Source organism: Corylus avellana, chromosome ca3 (genome assembly GCF_901000735.1).
Source record: "Corylus avellana chromosome ca3, CavTom2PMs-1.0".
NCBI classification, from domain to species: Eukaryota; Viridiplantae; Streptophyta; class Magnoliopsida; order Fagales; family Betulaceae; genus Corylus; species Corylus avellana.
Window position 1 is genome coordinate 7,889,167 of NC_081543.1, and position 17,892 is coordinate 7,907,058.

The 17,892-nt window shown below is 32.7% G+C and overlaps 1 protein-coding gene across 2 annotated transcripts in view; it reads left to right on the top strand.

The window, feature by feature from the left end:
- Positions 1 to 6,940: 6,940 nt before the first annotated feature.
- LOC132173596 (probable LRR receptor-like serine/threonine-protein kinase At1g56140) overlaps positions 6,941 to 17,892 on the top strand; it is a 42,137-nt gene continuing 31,185 nt past the window's right edge. The window contains exons 1-2 of one of the 2 annotated variants that reach the window (XM_059585125.1): positions 6,941 to 7,271; positions 10,124 to 10,310. In XM_059585125.1, coding sequence (XP_059441108.1) covers positions 7,145 to 7,271; positions 10,124 to 10,310 — 314 coding nt within the window. In that variant the 5' untranslated portion in view covers positions 6,941 to 7,144. The remainder of the gene's footprint in view (positions 7,272 to 10,123; positions 10,311 to 17,892) is intronic. The other variant, XM_059585124.1, reaches the window with a different exon arrangement.

The window sequence follows — 17,892 nt, forward strand, 5'->3', positions numbered from 1 at the left end:
CTATTTAGGTAATAAACAAGTCTTCTTTTTATTTTGGGAAAAAATGTAAAATCAGTCCTATTGTTTATCTGATTTGTAATTAACTTCCTGTGGTATTAAAATGAACTCAAAGGTTCTTGATATATGCCAAAAAAATAATATAGTTCTTATAGTTAAATTTCGTTCACTGATTTAACAAATTCTGATAATGTGAAACGTTAGAACTAATAAAATTGTGATACTTATCAGTTTTGGTTTCCTTGGTTAAGAGCCTGTTTGGGTGTACGTTTGAGGGGTTTAAAAGTACGTTTAACACTCAAAAAGTCCGTTTGAAAAAAAAAAAAGTACATGTTTAGTAAAAAAAATTGAAATCACTTTTAAGGGTTCAAAAAACTTAAAAATGGTCAAAACGCACTTTTGGCAAAAGTTAAAAAACAAAGCTTTTGCAAAAAGCCCTTTTTTTTACCTAAAAGCTTTATTTCTCAAAATGCTCTTTTCACGTTAAAATAATGTTGAATGAACTAAAAATGCTACCTTAGATTTAAGATATCAGTTTTGGTTCCCTTGATTAAGAGCCCCCACCCCCCTACTTTTTTTTTTTTTTTACATGTCTGCACAAGAGGGGGAGAGAAATTTGAACTAGTGACTTCCGCTTTATTAGGCGTGGTCTCAGCCGATTGAGTCTCCTTTGGGTGTGCATTTGAGAGGTTTAAAAGTGCGTATAACACTCAAAAAGTCAGTTTGAAGAAAAAAAAAAAAAACATGTTTGGTACAAAAAATTGAAAGCGTTTTTAAGAGTTCAAAAAGCTTAAAAATTGCCAAAACGCACTTTTGGCAAAAGTTTAAAAACAAAGCTTTTGCTAAAAAATATTTTTTTTTGATCTAAAAGCTTTATTTTTCAAACACAATCACAAGCGTACTCTAAATGAATACCAAAAGAGTATGTTGCAAGTGATTTTTTTTTTTTTTTTAGAAGTTTTTCCTATATTTAAAGAAGATAATAAAATTTAAAAAATCCATTGCTAGTGTGGTTATCTGGATTCGGATCCCCTGGAATTTTTAAGGGAATTATAGTTTCTGAAATTTCAGATCCAGACCATCTATTTTCATTCAAAAGTCATTATCCTGCCACGTATCCCACTACTAATAAAATAATAATAAATTTGTAATGATATTAATAATCATCGGTATTTTATTATTTTATTAGTAGTGGGATACGTAGTAGGCTAATGGATCTTGAATTAAAATAAATGACCTAAATCTGAATTTCAGAAACTATAATTCTCCTAAAAATTCTATGAGATCCTAATCCGCGGTTACCTACCCTCTATATACAATGACAACTAAAAAGGGATAGTAAGAACACAATTATACAAATATGCTTTACACAATTGGTGCTAAGCAGACCATGTGGATGCGGTGACAAAAACCCAAATATTTCTAATAATTAAAAATCGATAAATATAAAGAAAAATGGATAAAAGTTGATAGTTTCAAGGGGATCAAACCTCCAATTGAATACTTCTAAGGGAATAAGCCTCCAATTGCCTTCTATTATATAAAATGAAATGTAAGTGAGAAAAAAATAAATAAAATCATTAAAATTCAAATTTAAGTTAAAAGAAAAGAAACTAGGAAGAAGGCAAGTTCGAAGAGAAAAATGAGAGACCATGATTAGAACTAATAATTTCCATTTCAAGAAATATGATCTCGGACCAATTGAGTTACTATTTAAGATATTCAAAACACACTGTTTAAATATATAAATAAGTAAGTCAAACAAACCGTTAAAATATGTTTTAAGTTTTTTGTTTTTTAAACCGACTTGAACTTGTGAGTCGTGGCCCACTTTAATTCTTTAATGAAAACGATTAACTAACGCCGACATCACTGGCCACTTGCCCACTTCTGAATAATTATGTATATCACCTCTTGTTTCGTCAAAACTTTTATCTAATTTATGCTTATGGAATCTGGCAATCACATCCATCAGGGCCTACTACTTTCATCGCATGATACGTTTGGCATCCACATGAAATTGTTAAAGGCTGAAACTGTAGAAAAAAATTATTGATATTAAAAAAAAAATATATATATATATATATATATAACTTTCATATATATATATATATATAAATTGATTTGTAATGATTTTTTTATTTAAATAATAATAAAAAGTGATTAATATGATGTAAAATATAAAAATGTTAAGAATATAATTTTTATTTTTTATTTTTTATGAATAGGATATAACTCTTGCCAAACGGAGCGGAACACACTTTCTCTATTATTATTTTTATTATTTCAAAGAAAGCCCCTATGGTCCAGTTGAGGTGCAAACCCCCTATTTTACAGCACCTAATCCCCACATGACACCTCATCAATTCAACAAAAGTGCAAAAAATAAAAATAAGTACAAACACACCAGATCAAAGGCACCTAGACCACATTGGCACACCCCAACTTGCCCAGACCAGACCCATGCCAGGGTCTGGCCAAACCCGCGCTTGGGTCTCGCTGGACCAAGTCATGGGTTTGGTGAGACCCATGCCTGGATCCGGCGAGACTTACGGACAAGAAGGCGAGGCCCATGCCATGACCCTCGTCAAAAACCCGTTTCTAATGCTCAAAATTCGTTTCTAATGCATCAATAATCATTTCTAATGCCTCAAAACTTGTTTTTTGATTCAAATCTAAAACTTAGGGGGAGAAGATTAACCCTTAAAAAATTTTATCACCCTAAAGGTCGGATCAATGCCAAAGATGGTAACTCGCAGCGCTGGAGTGGCTGGTCTGGCCAACCGTGGGTCACGGCCACCCACGGCCAGCGCCGCTTCAGCCAAACCCACTGGGTCTCTTCTCTTCTTTCTCTCTTTTCTTCTTTATCTTCTTCTTTCATCTGGTGAAGTTGGTTTTAGTTTAAGAAAAATGCAATACTTGTGGTTTAGCTTAGGTGTCAGTTGCTGATAGGGTGCTGCAATTTGTGGGTTTTAAGGAGCCACCTGACCAAAGTTAAACCCATTTCAAAAATTATGGCTTTAATAGAGCTACGAGGCATTTCAGATATACACAGACAGTCAAAGTGAAATTTTTGATAGATGAAAGACTTTTCAAAACTTGATTTGGCAGGTATAGCATGCAACCAGTTGATCATCTTTTAAAAATAAACAATAATTTATCAAACATTCATTTTTTGAGAGTTTGTCTATAACATAATAAAAAAGTCAACTCTCTTTTTGACAATTTATTTTTATTTAAAATTTTCAGGTATGCACATTTATTATTAAATAATAAAAATGTATGTGTAAGCTTTTATATTTAAATTGCTCTTTAAAAATAATTGTTTATCAATATACATTGTTTTTGTTACATATTTTAATTATGTAAAAAAAACCATAATACTCAAAGGGATTGGCTAGCTTGTTGAAAAAGATGATACAATGAGAATGATATGATGTATCAATTGGCTTATTTATTGGTGACATTGTCATTAATTGTACTAGTTGCGATAGATACCGTTGAAAAAGCTTTTTGGGAATAATTATTGTTAAAAATTGTTTAGGGTGGATGAATGATTATCTGGTATATATATATATATATATATATATATATAATTTGTTAAATTGTTTATTCATTTTGTTAGTTATATTTTTTGTTAATTTTTTTTCTTAATTGTAACTCTTTAAACCAAAATCTTAACTATGCCCCACAGTTTAGATTGCAAGCAACACGATCGAGCATCACCAGCACCACAATGAAGAACCGAGAAGACAGTTTGAAAGCCATGATAACGAGATAGCAATTGTAAGTTTGGGGATTTTTAAACCAAGATAAATGATTTCTCTATGTTTTCTCCTTTTTTTTAAAAAAAAAAAAAAAAAAAAAAATTATTATTAGATTTGTGAGTGTCTTTGAGTCTTAAACGTTGGACTTCATAAAAAAATAAAAATAAAAAAAGGGAAAAAAAATTATGGCATGATATGGGTGAAAATGCATGTCAGGCGACGTGGCAAGCTCAATATGATCTATATAAGAAAAAAAGAGAAGTGCTTCAATCTAATAAAAACTTTATATTTTGCCCAGAAAAATCTATTTGCCAAGATGCCACATTATTTTATTTATTTATTATTATTTTTTTTTGTGGAGGAAAAAAGACAAAACAAAAAGAAAATGATGTTGCATCTTGCCACATGGACTTTTATAGACAAAATATGAAGTTTTTATTAGATTGTAACATATCTTAGAGAAAAATATTTGAAAATTTTAGGGTCCCCAAGAGATTGAATATGTTGAAGTGTACATGTATTGAAAAAGTTTTTCTGAAAAAAAGTTTCACTTTTTAATTAATTATTTTATTTAATTTTGTTTGAAGAACAAGTATGTGGCATTCAGAGAAACATAAAATTAACATTACTCTGCTCATTGTGGGCACCCTTTCACTTTCTACACTTGCGAAGAGTTTTTTTTTTTTTTTTTTTGGTGAGTATTGCGAAGAGTTTTCAATGTTGATAACGTGAAATGAGTTCTAAGAAAAGTATTCAACAAACGCTCTATATTCTCAACAGCGCGCAGCTGCCATATCCGATATTTGTGACGTATATGATAATATTAAACAGTAGACGCACACGGTTTAGGTTGATTTATGAAATCACAAGAGCCGTTGAAGAGGGCTTCGCTAGACCGAGCTGAGCCAAGAAGGTTCAACGTGTCCATCTTTCTTTATTGTGGTATCAATTATTCATTAAATACAAGTTCCACCTTGACGCTCACTTTTGGGAATTAAGATTATTTTCGGTGCATTTTAATTGAAAAATATCCAGTTAATTATGTAAAAATACAAACATACCCCTTAAATATAACTAATTGGAGAGGATTATGTTCTCACTTTTGGTGCTATGTGTTGTTTTCCTTCAACTTGTCCTTAATAAATTTATAAGAGTACAATGTTCCCATAAATTTATTCATCCATTTTTATTTTTTTTTTTTAAATGTTCCTTGTTCAATAAAGTTCATTAAAATGCGCTCATTAGTGGGAAGTGGAAGACAACCTGCAGTGCTTTCTTGCAACTCCAGTGGCAGAAACTGGGGCGCCAGCTTCAGAGAGCCCTGTTGACCCGATAAAGTGGGAAAGACCACCTTTTGGGTGGTATAAATTAAATTGGGATATGGCCTTAGATAATCAGAGGAAATGCATGGGCTTTGGAGCAGTTATAAGGGATCATCATGGGAGTGTCTGTGCTGCGAAAAGCTTGAGGGTCGAAGGCCTACAGGAGCCAGTGGTTGGAGAAGCTATGGCGGCACTGGCTGCTGTGGAATTTAGCAAAGAAAGAGCAATACAGGATGTCATCCTTGAAGGTGACTCATTGCAGGTAGTACAAGCTCTGAAGGATAGGGGACCAAACTGGAGGAAGTATGGCCACTTAATGGACGATATTCGGCTCCTCCTTGGATCATGCAGAAGCTGGATGGTACTCCATGTGAAAAGAGAAGCAAACCGCGCGGCCCACGGCCTTGCAAAAGTTGGTCTCGCTCAGGCTCACGATAGAACTTGGATCGATGAAGTGCCAGAATAACTGATGCGGTATCCTCAGAGCTCTTAGCTCTTGTACCTTAGAACCTTGTGGGTTCTTTATGTTCTCTTGATTGAGGAAAGTAATGAAATCAGTCTGATTGTTCCAAAAAAAAAAAAAAAAATGTGCTCATTAGTTTACTTCATTTATCTTAATTATCAGTGATATTAAAAAGAAGACTCGTATTTTCTTTGTATTCTTCTAAAATTGATTCGACTTTTTAAAATTACCATTAGTCAACAGTCAATAGTAATTTTAAAAGTCATATCAATTTTAAAAAAGACACAAAAATAACATGAGAATTTAAATGTAAATGTTATTCACTATTTAGCGTTACTCTAAATCATTGGTCTCTAATAATAGCTAGGGAGGAAGAACCGGTAATAGATGTAATATATACTTCAAACAAATACGTGGCAAATCTTTAAAATGAAAGCTAATTAATAATAGTTATAACAATAATCCAAATAATATTTTAGATTCATGAAAATAATAAATTTAGACAGAAATACTCAATTACGGGGAAATAGTAATTGAAATAGAAACAAATGAGAAAGGTTAATTTTCAAATAAGAGTTTAAAACACTTTGAATTTTAGGATTCAGGTGCACCATTCGAACAATGCCACGTTAAAGCAGAAATGAGAGGTTTTTAAGGTAGGTTTGAAGCTAAAATTCCAAACTCTACTTGATTCATAATATTTTAGTCTTTATTTATTTATTTATTTTTATTGTGATTCATAATATTTTAATCTTGTTTATTATGCTGATTCCATGTGGGCATTTTGAAGTAATGTTTGTGGCAACTTAAGCCTTAAGAATTGAAGATGGAGTTGAGTTGGTCCTAAAATATTAAAGCTAATTAAATGCAACTCTACGCTACGCAGGAAAGGCTGCTTCAATAATCAATATGGTTCAAGTGTGGAAAGAGGCGTACGTTTTGAAGATTTTTGTTTATTTTATGAAATCCTATATCTATATATTCAAGTTGTTAGTTGTTGAATACGTTACGTCGTTACAATCCTCAAAGTCAGAAAGTGAAGCTGCCCTTTGGCGATGCAGATATGTCACTGTGCTGGGCCAGCCAAGCTTGAAAATTCAAAATTGAAAATTACACGGGCTGAATTGACCCGAAAGCACCACCCTGAATTGGCTGTAAAGCCGAACCCGACACACGAGAAATAATGACGGCTAATTTTTGACATGACTTACTAATTTAATTAAATAGATCGAATTACAAGGAACACAAATTTCCTCCTATTTGACAATAGGAGTGAGTGGGTGGGTGCCGTGGGGCATATAGCTTCAATGGCGACTCTTCTCCAAAGCTTTCAACGTTGAGACTGATAATATTATAATAATATAATTTTAAAAGAGCAATGTTAAATCCAGTGAGTGTGATATCTCTAATATTATTATATCAACCAATTACTGGATGGATGAGCTGATCATGAGCAGAGGCAGCATATATGGCGCTCTGCATCTGTAAATTGTAATCTCATTGCTCCTCCTCCTCCCCCGCCTCCTCGATCTTCTATTGTTCTGCCCATAGCCATCCATCAATCTCATATTAATATAGAGAGAAGCATAAAATTGATGGTGGGAGGACCATCACCATCCCCAGTTTTAGGCTTTGCCTTTTATGCTGCTTGCATCTTTGGCCAGCTGCTTCACCTTGCTCAAGCTCAAAATGGAACCAGCGCTGTTACAGATCCTGCTGAAGGTATCTCTCTCTCTCTATCTCTCTCTATTACTAATTATCCAGAAAGAAAAGGAATTACAAGAAAACTATATATATGTGAAGATGGAGTAATCTCTTATATATTTTTGTGATTGATGAGATGATTGAAGTTTGAACTTCACCTAAATCCTTTCAATAACTGATTTCTGTACGGTTTAATTCTGGTTTGAGGAAGACGATGCTGAACCAATCAAAGAATTGTGCAGAAAACTGGAATATGCAAAATACATTATCCACTTTTTATGTTATTATCATCATCTCCTAGCTACGGCTCAAGCTTTCCTCCTTCGATTTTCCGATGGCCACAAAACAACTTCTTTCTCCTCCTCTTTTTTTTTGAAAAAATTTCAAAAATACCCCATAATTTATATGCATTTTGAAAAAGACTCCTTTAAAGCTCAAAATCTCTCAATCTATCACTCGAACTTTTACTTTGATGTAATCTATCCCTTCGTCAATTTTTGGCGTTAACTCCTAATAAAAGCTATGAAAAATATCATTAATTTTTTTTTTTTTTCTAATTTTTAATTTGAAATTAAGGATCAATTTAAAATTTTAATAAATGTTATTTCATTCATTTTACGGTTTGTCTTAAAGCTCGAGGGGGAGATTGCATCAAATTAAAAATTTGAGGGGTAAAATTAAGAGTTTTTAAATTTTGAAGAGTCTTTTCAAAATGTGTGAAAAGTTCAAGAGGCTTTTGTGAAGTTTTTTTCTATTTTTTATTTTGGAAAATTAAATAAAGAAAAGACAAGATAATCTTAATTTCTATGTTTTTATAAGTATTGATGTTTAGAGTCTATTTGAGATTGTGTTTGAGAAATATATTTTAAGTTAAAAAGAGATTTTGGATAAAAGCTTCATTTTTAAACTTTTTTAAAAAATGCGTTTTGGCAATTTTTAGATTTTTTGGACCATTAAAAGCGTTTTTAATTTTTTACCAAATGAGTACTTTTTTTTTTCAAACAAATTTTTTAAGTATTAAAAGTACTTTTAAACTTCTCAAACACAACCATGCTAAATAGGCATTTAGTCTTGCGTGTGTGTAGATATATTCATTTATATATAATGATTTATTGCCAAGAATAATGTCTACTAAGTCACAACGAAGACATGTGGACAAAAATTAGAGAGGATAAGGATGAGCAGACAGGCTGTGCCACTCAACTGTCTTCTCTCTTAGGTGGACGAAAGAAATGAATTTTTTTACGGTTAATATTTTTTATTTTTTTAATATATTTGACCAATTTTATTAAACAAATTAATCATTAAATTTGTAAATTTATGTGAACCTTACATAAATTTATAATAAATTTCACAAATGTAATGGTTGATCTATTAAATTTGTAAAAGAATATAGTCAAATATGGATAACTTATTAAAACTGTGTTTGGCAAAGGACTTGAAAAAGGAAGTGGGTCAGAACTGTAGCAGATTTAATTGATGTGAGAGAAAAAAGTAAGAATGTTTAATATAAAAAAGTGAAAAAAATTTATTTTCTAATTATTTTTTATTTGAATAGTAATAAAAAGTGATTGATGCAATGTAAAAAATAAGAATGTTCAAATTAATTTTAAAAATTTTCTTTTGAATTTCGGGTCCGATTCGGCCGACTCCTTTGCCAAACACAGCCTACGTACTGTCTTTCTTTAAGGCGTGTGATTTGCTTATTGCCACGCTTAAATTGTTCGTCACCTTAACTAGTGCTATATCTAATAAAGAGGGAGAGAGTTGATGACTTTAATTAAAAATATAATTTATGTATAATAATGGCTATTTGTAGTCTGTATCTTCTCCAACACTCCTATTAAACATATTTTTAAAATATCATTTGTAATATTTTGACATTAAAATGAGCAAAATGTTATGCACAGTAAAACTTATAATTTTTTTTTTTTTTTTTGACAAAATAATAACTTATGTGTTTTAAGTCAAAGTTGCACGTTTCGATCTTTCGATCAAAAGTGCATGGAAATGTCTCTTCAAAATAGGTGTTAGTTCAGTTAATTAAATGTAATTTCCACATTGCATAGAAAAAAAAAAAAAGTGTAATTCCTCTTAGTAATGTTATAAGTCTTTCTAGAATTCTTTCAAATGTGATGTGGCTTTTAAAATTATTGTTGAATTTGAAATGTGATTTATTGAACTTTAATAATCTATTGGTGAATTTAAAAGACGGGTGAAAGAAAAGAGTGGCACGCCGTGTGCAAATTTTTTTTTTTTTTTTTTTTATAATTTTTTTTTTAAAAAAATTGCACAGGCGTGCACAGCACGCCGTGTGCTGTGTATCATGTCTCTTAAACACATCATATTTGGAAGGACTCTAGAAAGACTTATAGCATTACTCAATTCCTCTTGACCCACCATTTTCTATTAAAAAAAAAAAAAAAGCTCAAAATGTGTTGTTGGATTTTTGTAGTTTTGGACTAATAATATTATAAGTTACTTTTGTGCCCCGGCTTTTAAAATCAACATTGAATTTGTAGGAACAGAATTCTTGCCTGTTCAAATGAGTTATAGAGGAGGGGTATTTTTGTCTTTGTACTTTTTGAGAGAACAAAAATACCCATCTACTATAATTAACTGGATATTATTCCGTTCAAATGAAATAGAGAAGATCATAATTCAAATTTATAATTAATCACTATTAAATTTTGATGAAATTATAATTTTAAAAATCATTTTTAAAAAAAAACACGAGCGACCGACACGACGACTTGTAGCATTACTCTCATAATTCGCGTATAGTAACTAGGTGGGATTTGTTTTGTGCGCAAGCAGGAGAGAGATTTGAAAGATTAAAAGATGTATAATTGTGAATTTGATTATTGCAGTAAGGACTTTGAATTCCATATTTCAACGATGGGGAATCGAAGCAGCATCAGGGCAATGGAATATAAGTGGGGAACCATGCAGCAGAGCGGCCATCGGCTCTGCCACCATCGATAGCCAAGCTTACAACCCCTTTATCAAATGCGTCTGTACATACGACAATAACGCTACTTGCCACATTACCGAACTGTATGTTCTCTCTCTCTATCTATTTTTCTATCCCATTCCATTTTTGCTTAAAAATTACATTTTTATACATAAAAACAAAAGCCTCAAGTGCTTCGTGTTCATGCCTGGATATCTGTTTCTTTCTCTATATGGGTTCTATTGATCGTTTCACTTTCACCAATTCGAAAAAAGAAGAAAGAAAAAAAAAAAGGATTTGTATGCCATGTGTTCGATATTATGTGTAGAATAGCTCTAATACCATGTTGAAATAATGAAGATGCTAAAATATGGCGAAAACAATATAGAAAAAGAACACAAAGAACTTTATGGGTGGTTTGGTGTTAAACACCTACTTCCACCATTCAGAATACCTCTAATGGTTACATTGCGCTCATTAACTTTTTATTTTTTATTTTTTTTTATGTAAGGACTACATTGTATTAAGTCTATATTGATCATTATATGATGATTACATAGGCCTCTATATATAAAGAGGTTAAGAGTGATAGACAAGAAACCCTAAACTAATTAAGGTAGAGAATAAACCCTAATAGAAAAGACAATATACCTAGAGAATAATATATAAAATATTTTAACATCCCCCTCAAACTCAAGATTGAATATTCTGGAACCTTGCGTTTGAAGTTTGAAACAATGATGACAGCGGTGGCGGAGGTTGGGAACGAGCCGTAGATGGTGGCGACTGTCGGAGGAGATAAACGCTGGCGGGCGGCCAATGACAGTAGCAGGTGGTTGGTGAATGCATATTCAAAAAAGGGTCGTCAACGGGCTAAGGCTGACAATGAGCCAAATTTCAAAAGGGGTCGACAACAAGTCAAAATCCAAAAGGAGCCAACAACGGGTTAGGGCTGACAATGAGTCAAAAATAAAAGGGGCCGACGATGGGCCAAAATTCAAAAAGGGGCCGACAATGGGCCAGGGCTATCAATGAGCCAAAAATAAAAAGGGCCGACTTGGGCCAAAAATAAAAAGAAAAATGAGCCAACTTGGGCAGTTATCAGATCGGCGTATCGAACTTGACCGGCGCATGGTGACACGTGGAGGAGCGTGGCAGGTGGATGTAGTGGAATAATGAGATTGTTGGAGAGAACACCCAAAAACATCAATGACGTTGAAGGCCACAAGAAAGTGGCTCTAATACCATGTTGAAATAATGTAGAGAGCGGAAGAAAGAGAGAGAGAACGAAAGCATATGTAAGGACTACATTGTATTGAGTCTAAATTAATCATTATATGATGATTACATAGGCCGCTATATATGGAGAGGTTAAGAGTGATAGACAAGAAATCCTAGACTAATTAAGGTAGGAAATAAACCATAATAAAAAAGACAATAAATCTAAAGAAAAATATATAAAATATTCTATCATTATGTCTGACTGGTACTTCAAAGCCCTTCTACTTATAACAACAACACGCGTTTTATAAGATTACGGTAGCAAACTGGGCACAGCAAAGTGGCGAACGTCCCTTACTTTTGTCTCTGAAAAACAAAAAAGATGACATGGTCAGTCATTTTGTTGAAAATTGAAATAGGCCATCTTTTCTGGACCAACTCCTACGATCAAATTTCTTACTACTCCAATCTACCCATGCACTCTTCTTTACAGTAGTAACAGGCTGAAAACGGTCTAGAAAATAAATAAATAAAAACTAGTTGACAACAAAGACTAAGAAAACAATAAAAAATAAAATAAATTGGGAACTTTTAATTTTTTTCAATGTCCCACATTTGTTAGGATTTTCCATTAAATTTCAACAAAATTTCCAAAATGCCTGCCTTTTTATTTTTATTTTTTTCAAGAAAAGATATTTAAAACTTTTTTTCAAAGATTGAGGCATGGGTATTTTTGTAAATACCGTTAAATTCGGACCACCGCCTTAATCTTTGCAATTTTTTTTTTTTTCCTAAAACAAATGACGGTATTTAGGGTAAGTGAAGTTTCCCAAAGAGATTTTTTATCTTTCAAATTTAGGTCATAAAACAATGCATATTTTGCATAAATTTCAATGAAAAAAAAAAAAAGGAGAAGAAATTTGGCAAAAGAAGGCCATGCGGCACAATAAGTAACATATACACATCAATATTTTTTCTTTTAAGAATGTTAGGGGTACTAACGTTTTTACTAATGGATGCTTACTAAACTGATGTGTAGCTCATTAAATGAAGAAAAATAAAATAATTAATTAAGATAAATATAACGAATACCAAAATGAGCTACACATCAGTTTAGTAAGCCCCTGTTGGTAAAAGAGTTAGTTTCCCTAACACACACACATATATATATATATATATTTCTGACATTCCTGATATGGCACTTCTCTTGCCACATGGTCGTTTGTTGCCAAATCTCTTTTTATTTTACTTTTTATTAAATTTTTTAGCAAAAATACTTAAAATTTATGAGTGGTATTAGTTACTTATGGAAGTTCTATCAAATTCTTATTTTAATAGTTACTTATTTGAGTTTTCTTAAGGTAGAACGATTTTTTTTTTTTTTCTTGTTATATAAGTAATTTGGAATTCCTTATTCAACAAAGAGCATGAGTTGGACCTATAAATAAAGTATAGTGGCTTCAGCACAAGTCTGAGAGGGACTTTAGCCTAAAGTCGTCCTCTTTTATGTGGGAAGTGGCTTGCTAACTTTTGAGGCTGAAAGTGCCCGCGTGAGTTGGGCTTTGCTCTATGGGACTTAAGTTTGAGCATTTGTCACCACCTCTGATATTGCATCTTTTATTAGTGGGATTTCTCCCAAAAACTTTTCTCTTATGGAAGTAGATTTTTATGTTGAACCATGTAAATATTGTCTTTTGAGTGTAATTAACTTATTTCATTTCCGTTTCCAACGAGTACCTCAATTGGCTGGAGACCATGCCTTACAAAGCGGATGTCACTAGTTCGAATCCTCCTCCCCCTTCTTGTGTGGACATGTCAAAAAAAAAAAAATACTTATTTCATTTCCCTCTTCTCTACTAGGTTATCATCCAAAATTTTATTTTGTTATAATAACCTAGCATGAAAACTTTTTTCCGTCACAATAGATACAAGGGCTCATTTGGGGGTGCAATTTTTTTTTTTCTATTTTACTTAACTAAATTTAAAATTACAAATATCAAGGAAAAAAAGAGTTGAGATTATATTTGGGTTATTTCAAGAAAAATAAAATAATAAAAAAATATATATTACAAAAAACAAAAAGAAAGGAAAAAAAAAAAAAATTGGGGGTGGTATCAAGCCACCCCCCAGTAGCTGCTTGGGGTGGCTTGGCCACCCCTGAATTTTAGGCCACCACCCCTAAAAAGTGCTTGGGGAGGGTGGATCAACCACCCTCAAAACTTTTTGGGGGTGGTGGCCAACACCCACAAGTGAGAATAGAGATCATATTCTTCCTCATCCCATCCACCGAACACTCTTTATCCTCAAACGTTCTGGCATTCCTCTCCTGCCAAATACACCATGTGATGCACAAAGGAATTATCCTCCAAATGACTTTAGAGATAACCTACCCCCAACCTGATTCCAGCAAGAAAGCAAGTCAAGGAACCTTTGCGGCATGACCCACTCAATACCAAACAAAGTAAAAACATAGTTCCATAACCGAGTAGCCACTTCACAATGAATCAACAAATGATCTACGGATTCCCCAATCTTCTTACACATACAACACCATTCCACTACCACAATTCTCCTCTTTCGCAAATTGTCATGTGTCAGAATTTTGCCGAGAGCAGTAGTCCACCCAAAAAATGCCACTCTTAGAGCGCTAAATACTCTTCCATGGAAACACCTCACAATCTGCAATGGATAAGGCCTTATAAAACGATTTCACCTCAAACGTACCATTTTTAGACAAGGACCATCGAATACAGTCCACATTACCAAAAGAAACCTTACAAGAGTACAGTAGTTCAAAGAAAGATGAGACCACATCCAATTCCCAATGCTTGGCGGAGCGCACAAAAATGACATTCCACTCAACCATCTTATTTGTAGTGTCCCAGAATTTTCAAAGCTATTTAAATAGATTATTTTGATAATGATGTTATTTTAATATCCATTGTAGCTAAGGATTTTAATTCTTGGAAAATTTATGAGAGTGGTAATTAGAGAATGGTAATTGGTGAAATAGTATAGGGTTGGTGAAATAGTAAAATGAGGGTATAATTGTAAATTGAAGATAGAATGAGGGTATAATTGTAAATTGAAGGTAGAATAGTATAGGGTTGGTGGAATAGTATAGGGTTGGTGGAATAGTATAGGGTTGGTGAAATAATAAAATGAGGGTATAATTGTAAATTGAAGATAGAATGAGGGTATAATTGTAAATTGAAGGTAGAATAGTATAGGGTTGGTGGAATAGTATAGGGTTGGTGGAATAGTAAAATGAGGGTATAATTGTAAATTGACGATAGAATAGTGTTTGATTTTCTCCTATAAATAGAGCTCTTCTCCTTCAGAATTTTCACCACTCATCTCCTCTCCCATCTCTTGCATATATTCTTCCTTCTTCCGCTTTTTACTCGGTCTTTCTTCTTTCTAAGAGTGTTTACTCAGAACAGAGAGAGAAAGGGCGAGACCAAGCGCTACAAGAAAGAAAGAACACAAGAGATAGCGGACTTTAGAAATTAGTTTCAAAAGATATACTAGTGGTGTTAGTCATATTGGAGCAACTAGATTCCTTCATACCACTTTTAGCTTCAGTCTAGAGGTAAGTAAATTCACTACCCCTTCTAAAATTACTTCATGTCATGCTATTTATATATTCTTGTCATGCTATTTATATATTCTTGTATCAAACTGTAAATGATTATTTTATTTACCTGTCATGGAGATATGTTGCATGCATGAAGGATTTCTAAAAGAATTATTTAGAAAGTTTATATTTCTTTAAATGCTTTTTAAGCACAACAAGTTTATATTTGGAAAAGTTTCTATTTTAAGAAAAGAAAGTTGAGAAATGATGATGATTATAAGAAAGAAAAATGATGATAAACCCTCCTACATGTTGCCCTAAGATGCATCAAAAGAAGTACAAAGAAAAGTACAAGAGATGAGATAAATGTTTATGAAATGAGGGCACATGTATGGAGGAGAGTATTTTTGGCCCCAAGATAAGATAAGATGAGAGTTCGGTACCGATACTCGGATGGAGGCGAAACCACTGAAGGAGGCTATGCCAGAAGGTGGTATTCCATCAACTAGACCGTTGAGTGCACCAAGAAAGAGTTAATTGACGGTCGGGCATGGCTGTGGCCACAGTTCAGTGCCATGGTCACAAGGACCCGCAACCCTCGTGCACAGGGGTAATAGTGTACATGGGCCTTATTATGAGAAAATGATACTATATTTTCAACGAAGATATGCTAAGATGATTTACAAAGATTATTTATAATGATGCATTATGATGATGATTTATAAAGATGATTTACAACGATGATCTATTACTAGATGTAATAGTATGTATATGTTACGGGAGATGCAACCGTACATACAGATATTATTATGGCTAGAATTATATTTATTTGCGAAAACGATTTTCAAAACTGAGAACAAGGAGTAAAACTATTTATGGTTGTGGATTTTACTTGCTGGGCCCCCTTTGGGCTCATTCAGTTTTATTTCTTGTTTTCAGGTAGAAAGGATGCTGGAATAGGAGGCCGGAATGGGGTGGGAATAATTATTAATTTTCAAAGTCTTTTCATATAAGTTATTGTAATGATATGATATTCCGCAACTAAAGTTTAATGTTTTCTAATTTCGCTTGTAATAAAATCTCTTGAATAATGTTTTATACATTTTTCGTATCTTTTAAAATCAAGTACTCTGATAGACCTTATAGATCTTTGCAAGAACTTTTGTTGTAAAAGAAGAAAAGTGGCAAACTCAGCCTTAACGGGCTGGGGATGTTACAATTTTGGTATCAGAGCAAAGGTTATAAGGTTCTGGCAGACTTTTCAAAAAAAAAAAAAAAAAAAAAAATTTGGGGGGGTTAATGAGAAGCCACATTCCGGCCAAGTAGAGTGTGCATTGTTGTGTGGTCTCTAATAAATGATGCATGAGCATTTTTCTAATGGTTAATTTTTTGTTAAAAAAAAAAAAAAAAAAAAAAATCATCTTAGTGTGATTAATTTGGAGGATTTTATTATTGTGATCATGTTAATGACGGAGATGAATTTTTATTTATAGATAGGTTGTGATCTATAGTATCTGCCTATTTGGATTTGCGGCAGTTTTCTAGAGTATCGATTGATAAGGGTATATTTTAAGGTGTCTCGAGGATTTAGAAAAGATTATTGATCATGATTTAAAAATCGTATGATGATTTTATAGATTTGGGTTGCGAGCTAATTTGTGAAATTAATTTGGTGACAAAATGGTTTTATTGATTTAGGTTGTGAGACAAATGGTGTAAGTGACTTAGTAACGAATGGTCTTATGGATGTCGATTGTGAAATGATTCTTGAACTGAATTAATGATATAAGAGTTTATATGAGTTTTTGGTAATGGCTAAGGTTTGGTCGATGACAATAATGATACTATGATTGATGTTATAATATATGGATTGATGAATAAGAATTACGTAGTGGCATGAAGTGAATGCCTAAGTATTGCAGGGATAAATGCAAATGAGGTATACCCTAGAATCTATAAGATATTTTGATATATAAAGTTGTGGTTTAAGGATTTTGATATTTTCAAATGATTGTGATGACTTTAAGGTACAATTCATGAAATCTTTGAGGTGATTCTTAGAATTTGAGGTGCTAGGTTTTCTGTAATTGAGGTAAATTATATTGAAGTGATGCTTAAAGTTTTGAGGATGAATTAGTGCTCCTAGGTTGTGGATAATATTTAAATTTTGAGGCATTAGTGGATATGAAATTATGAGAAATTTTAGTTACATGCCAAAGCTTTTGATATAATTTTCTTTTACTAAGTAAAGATAATGGATTATTATTCTTGAGGTAAATTGAAGCATAAAGGTAAGAGTTGAAAGACAATATAATACAGTGATATAATATAGTGACATGATCTAAATTTTTCTTATAAGATATATGTTCAATGATATTAAGGTATTTTAGAGGTTGAAAACATGTGATGGTGCATACTTAGATGTTTTATTGAGTGATTAACTTTTTTAAACAGATTGTTTGTTTAAAGGAAGTTATTACAATGACAGAATGATTTCATAATGAATATTAAATGAGCACTGAATGATTACGAAAAGAAATGTTTGGAGAACAAGCTCCTTATATTATTACATACCAGTGTCCATAAAAAAAAAAAAAAAAAAAAAAAGAGAAGGGAATTTGTTGCATAAAGAGATACGTGGTAATGATGAGCAGATGATTCCTCAGAGCTGCTCCAGGAAGATTATTTCTGCACAGAGAAAACCTAGTATGAGCAGAATCGTATATATTTATATAATTGAATTATCAAAGAGAATATTTATTTCTAATGAGGTACCTGACTAGAGCGTGTGCGGAGAGACTTGCAACACCCCTGAACATCGACCCGGAGTTTTTCGTGCTGTCGCTGGAGACGTTCGGTATTCTTCTCCATTTCTAGCATCTTTGGTC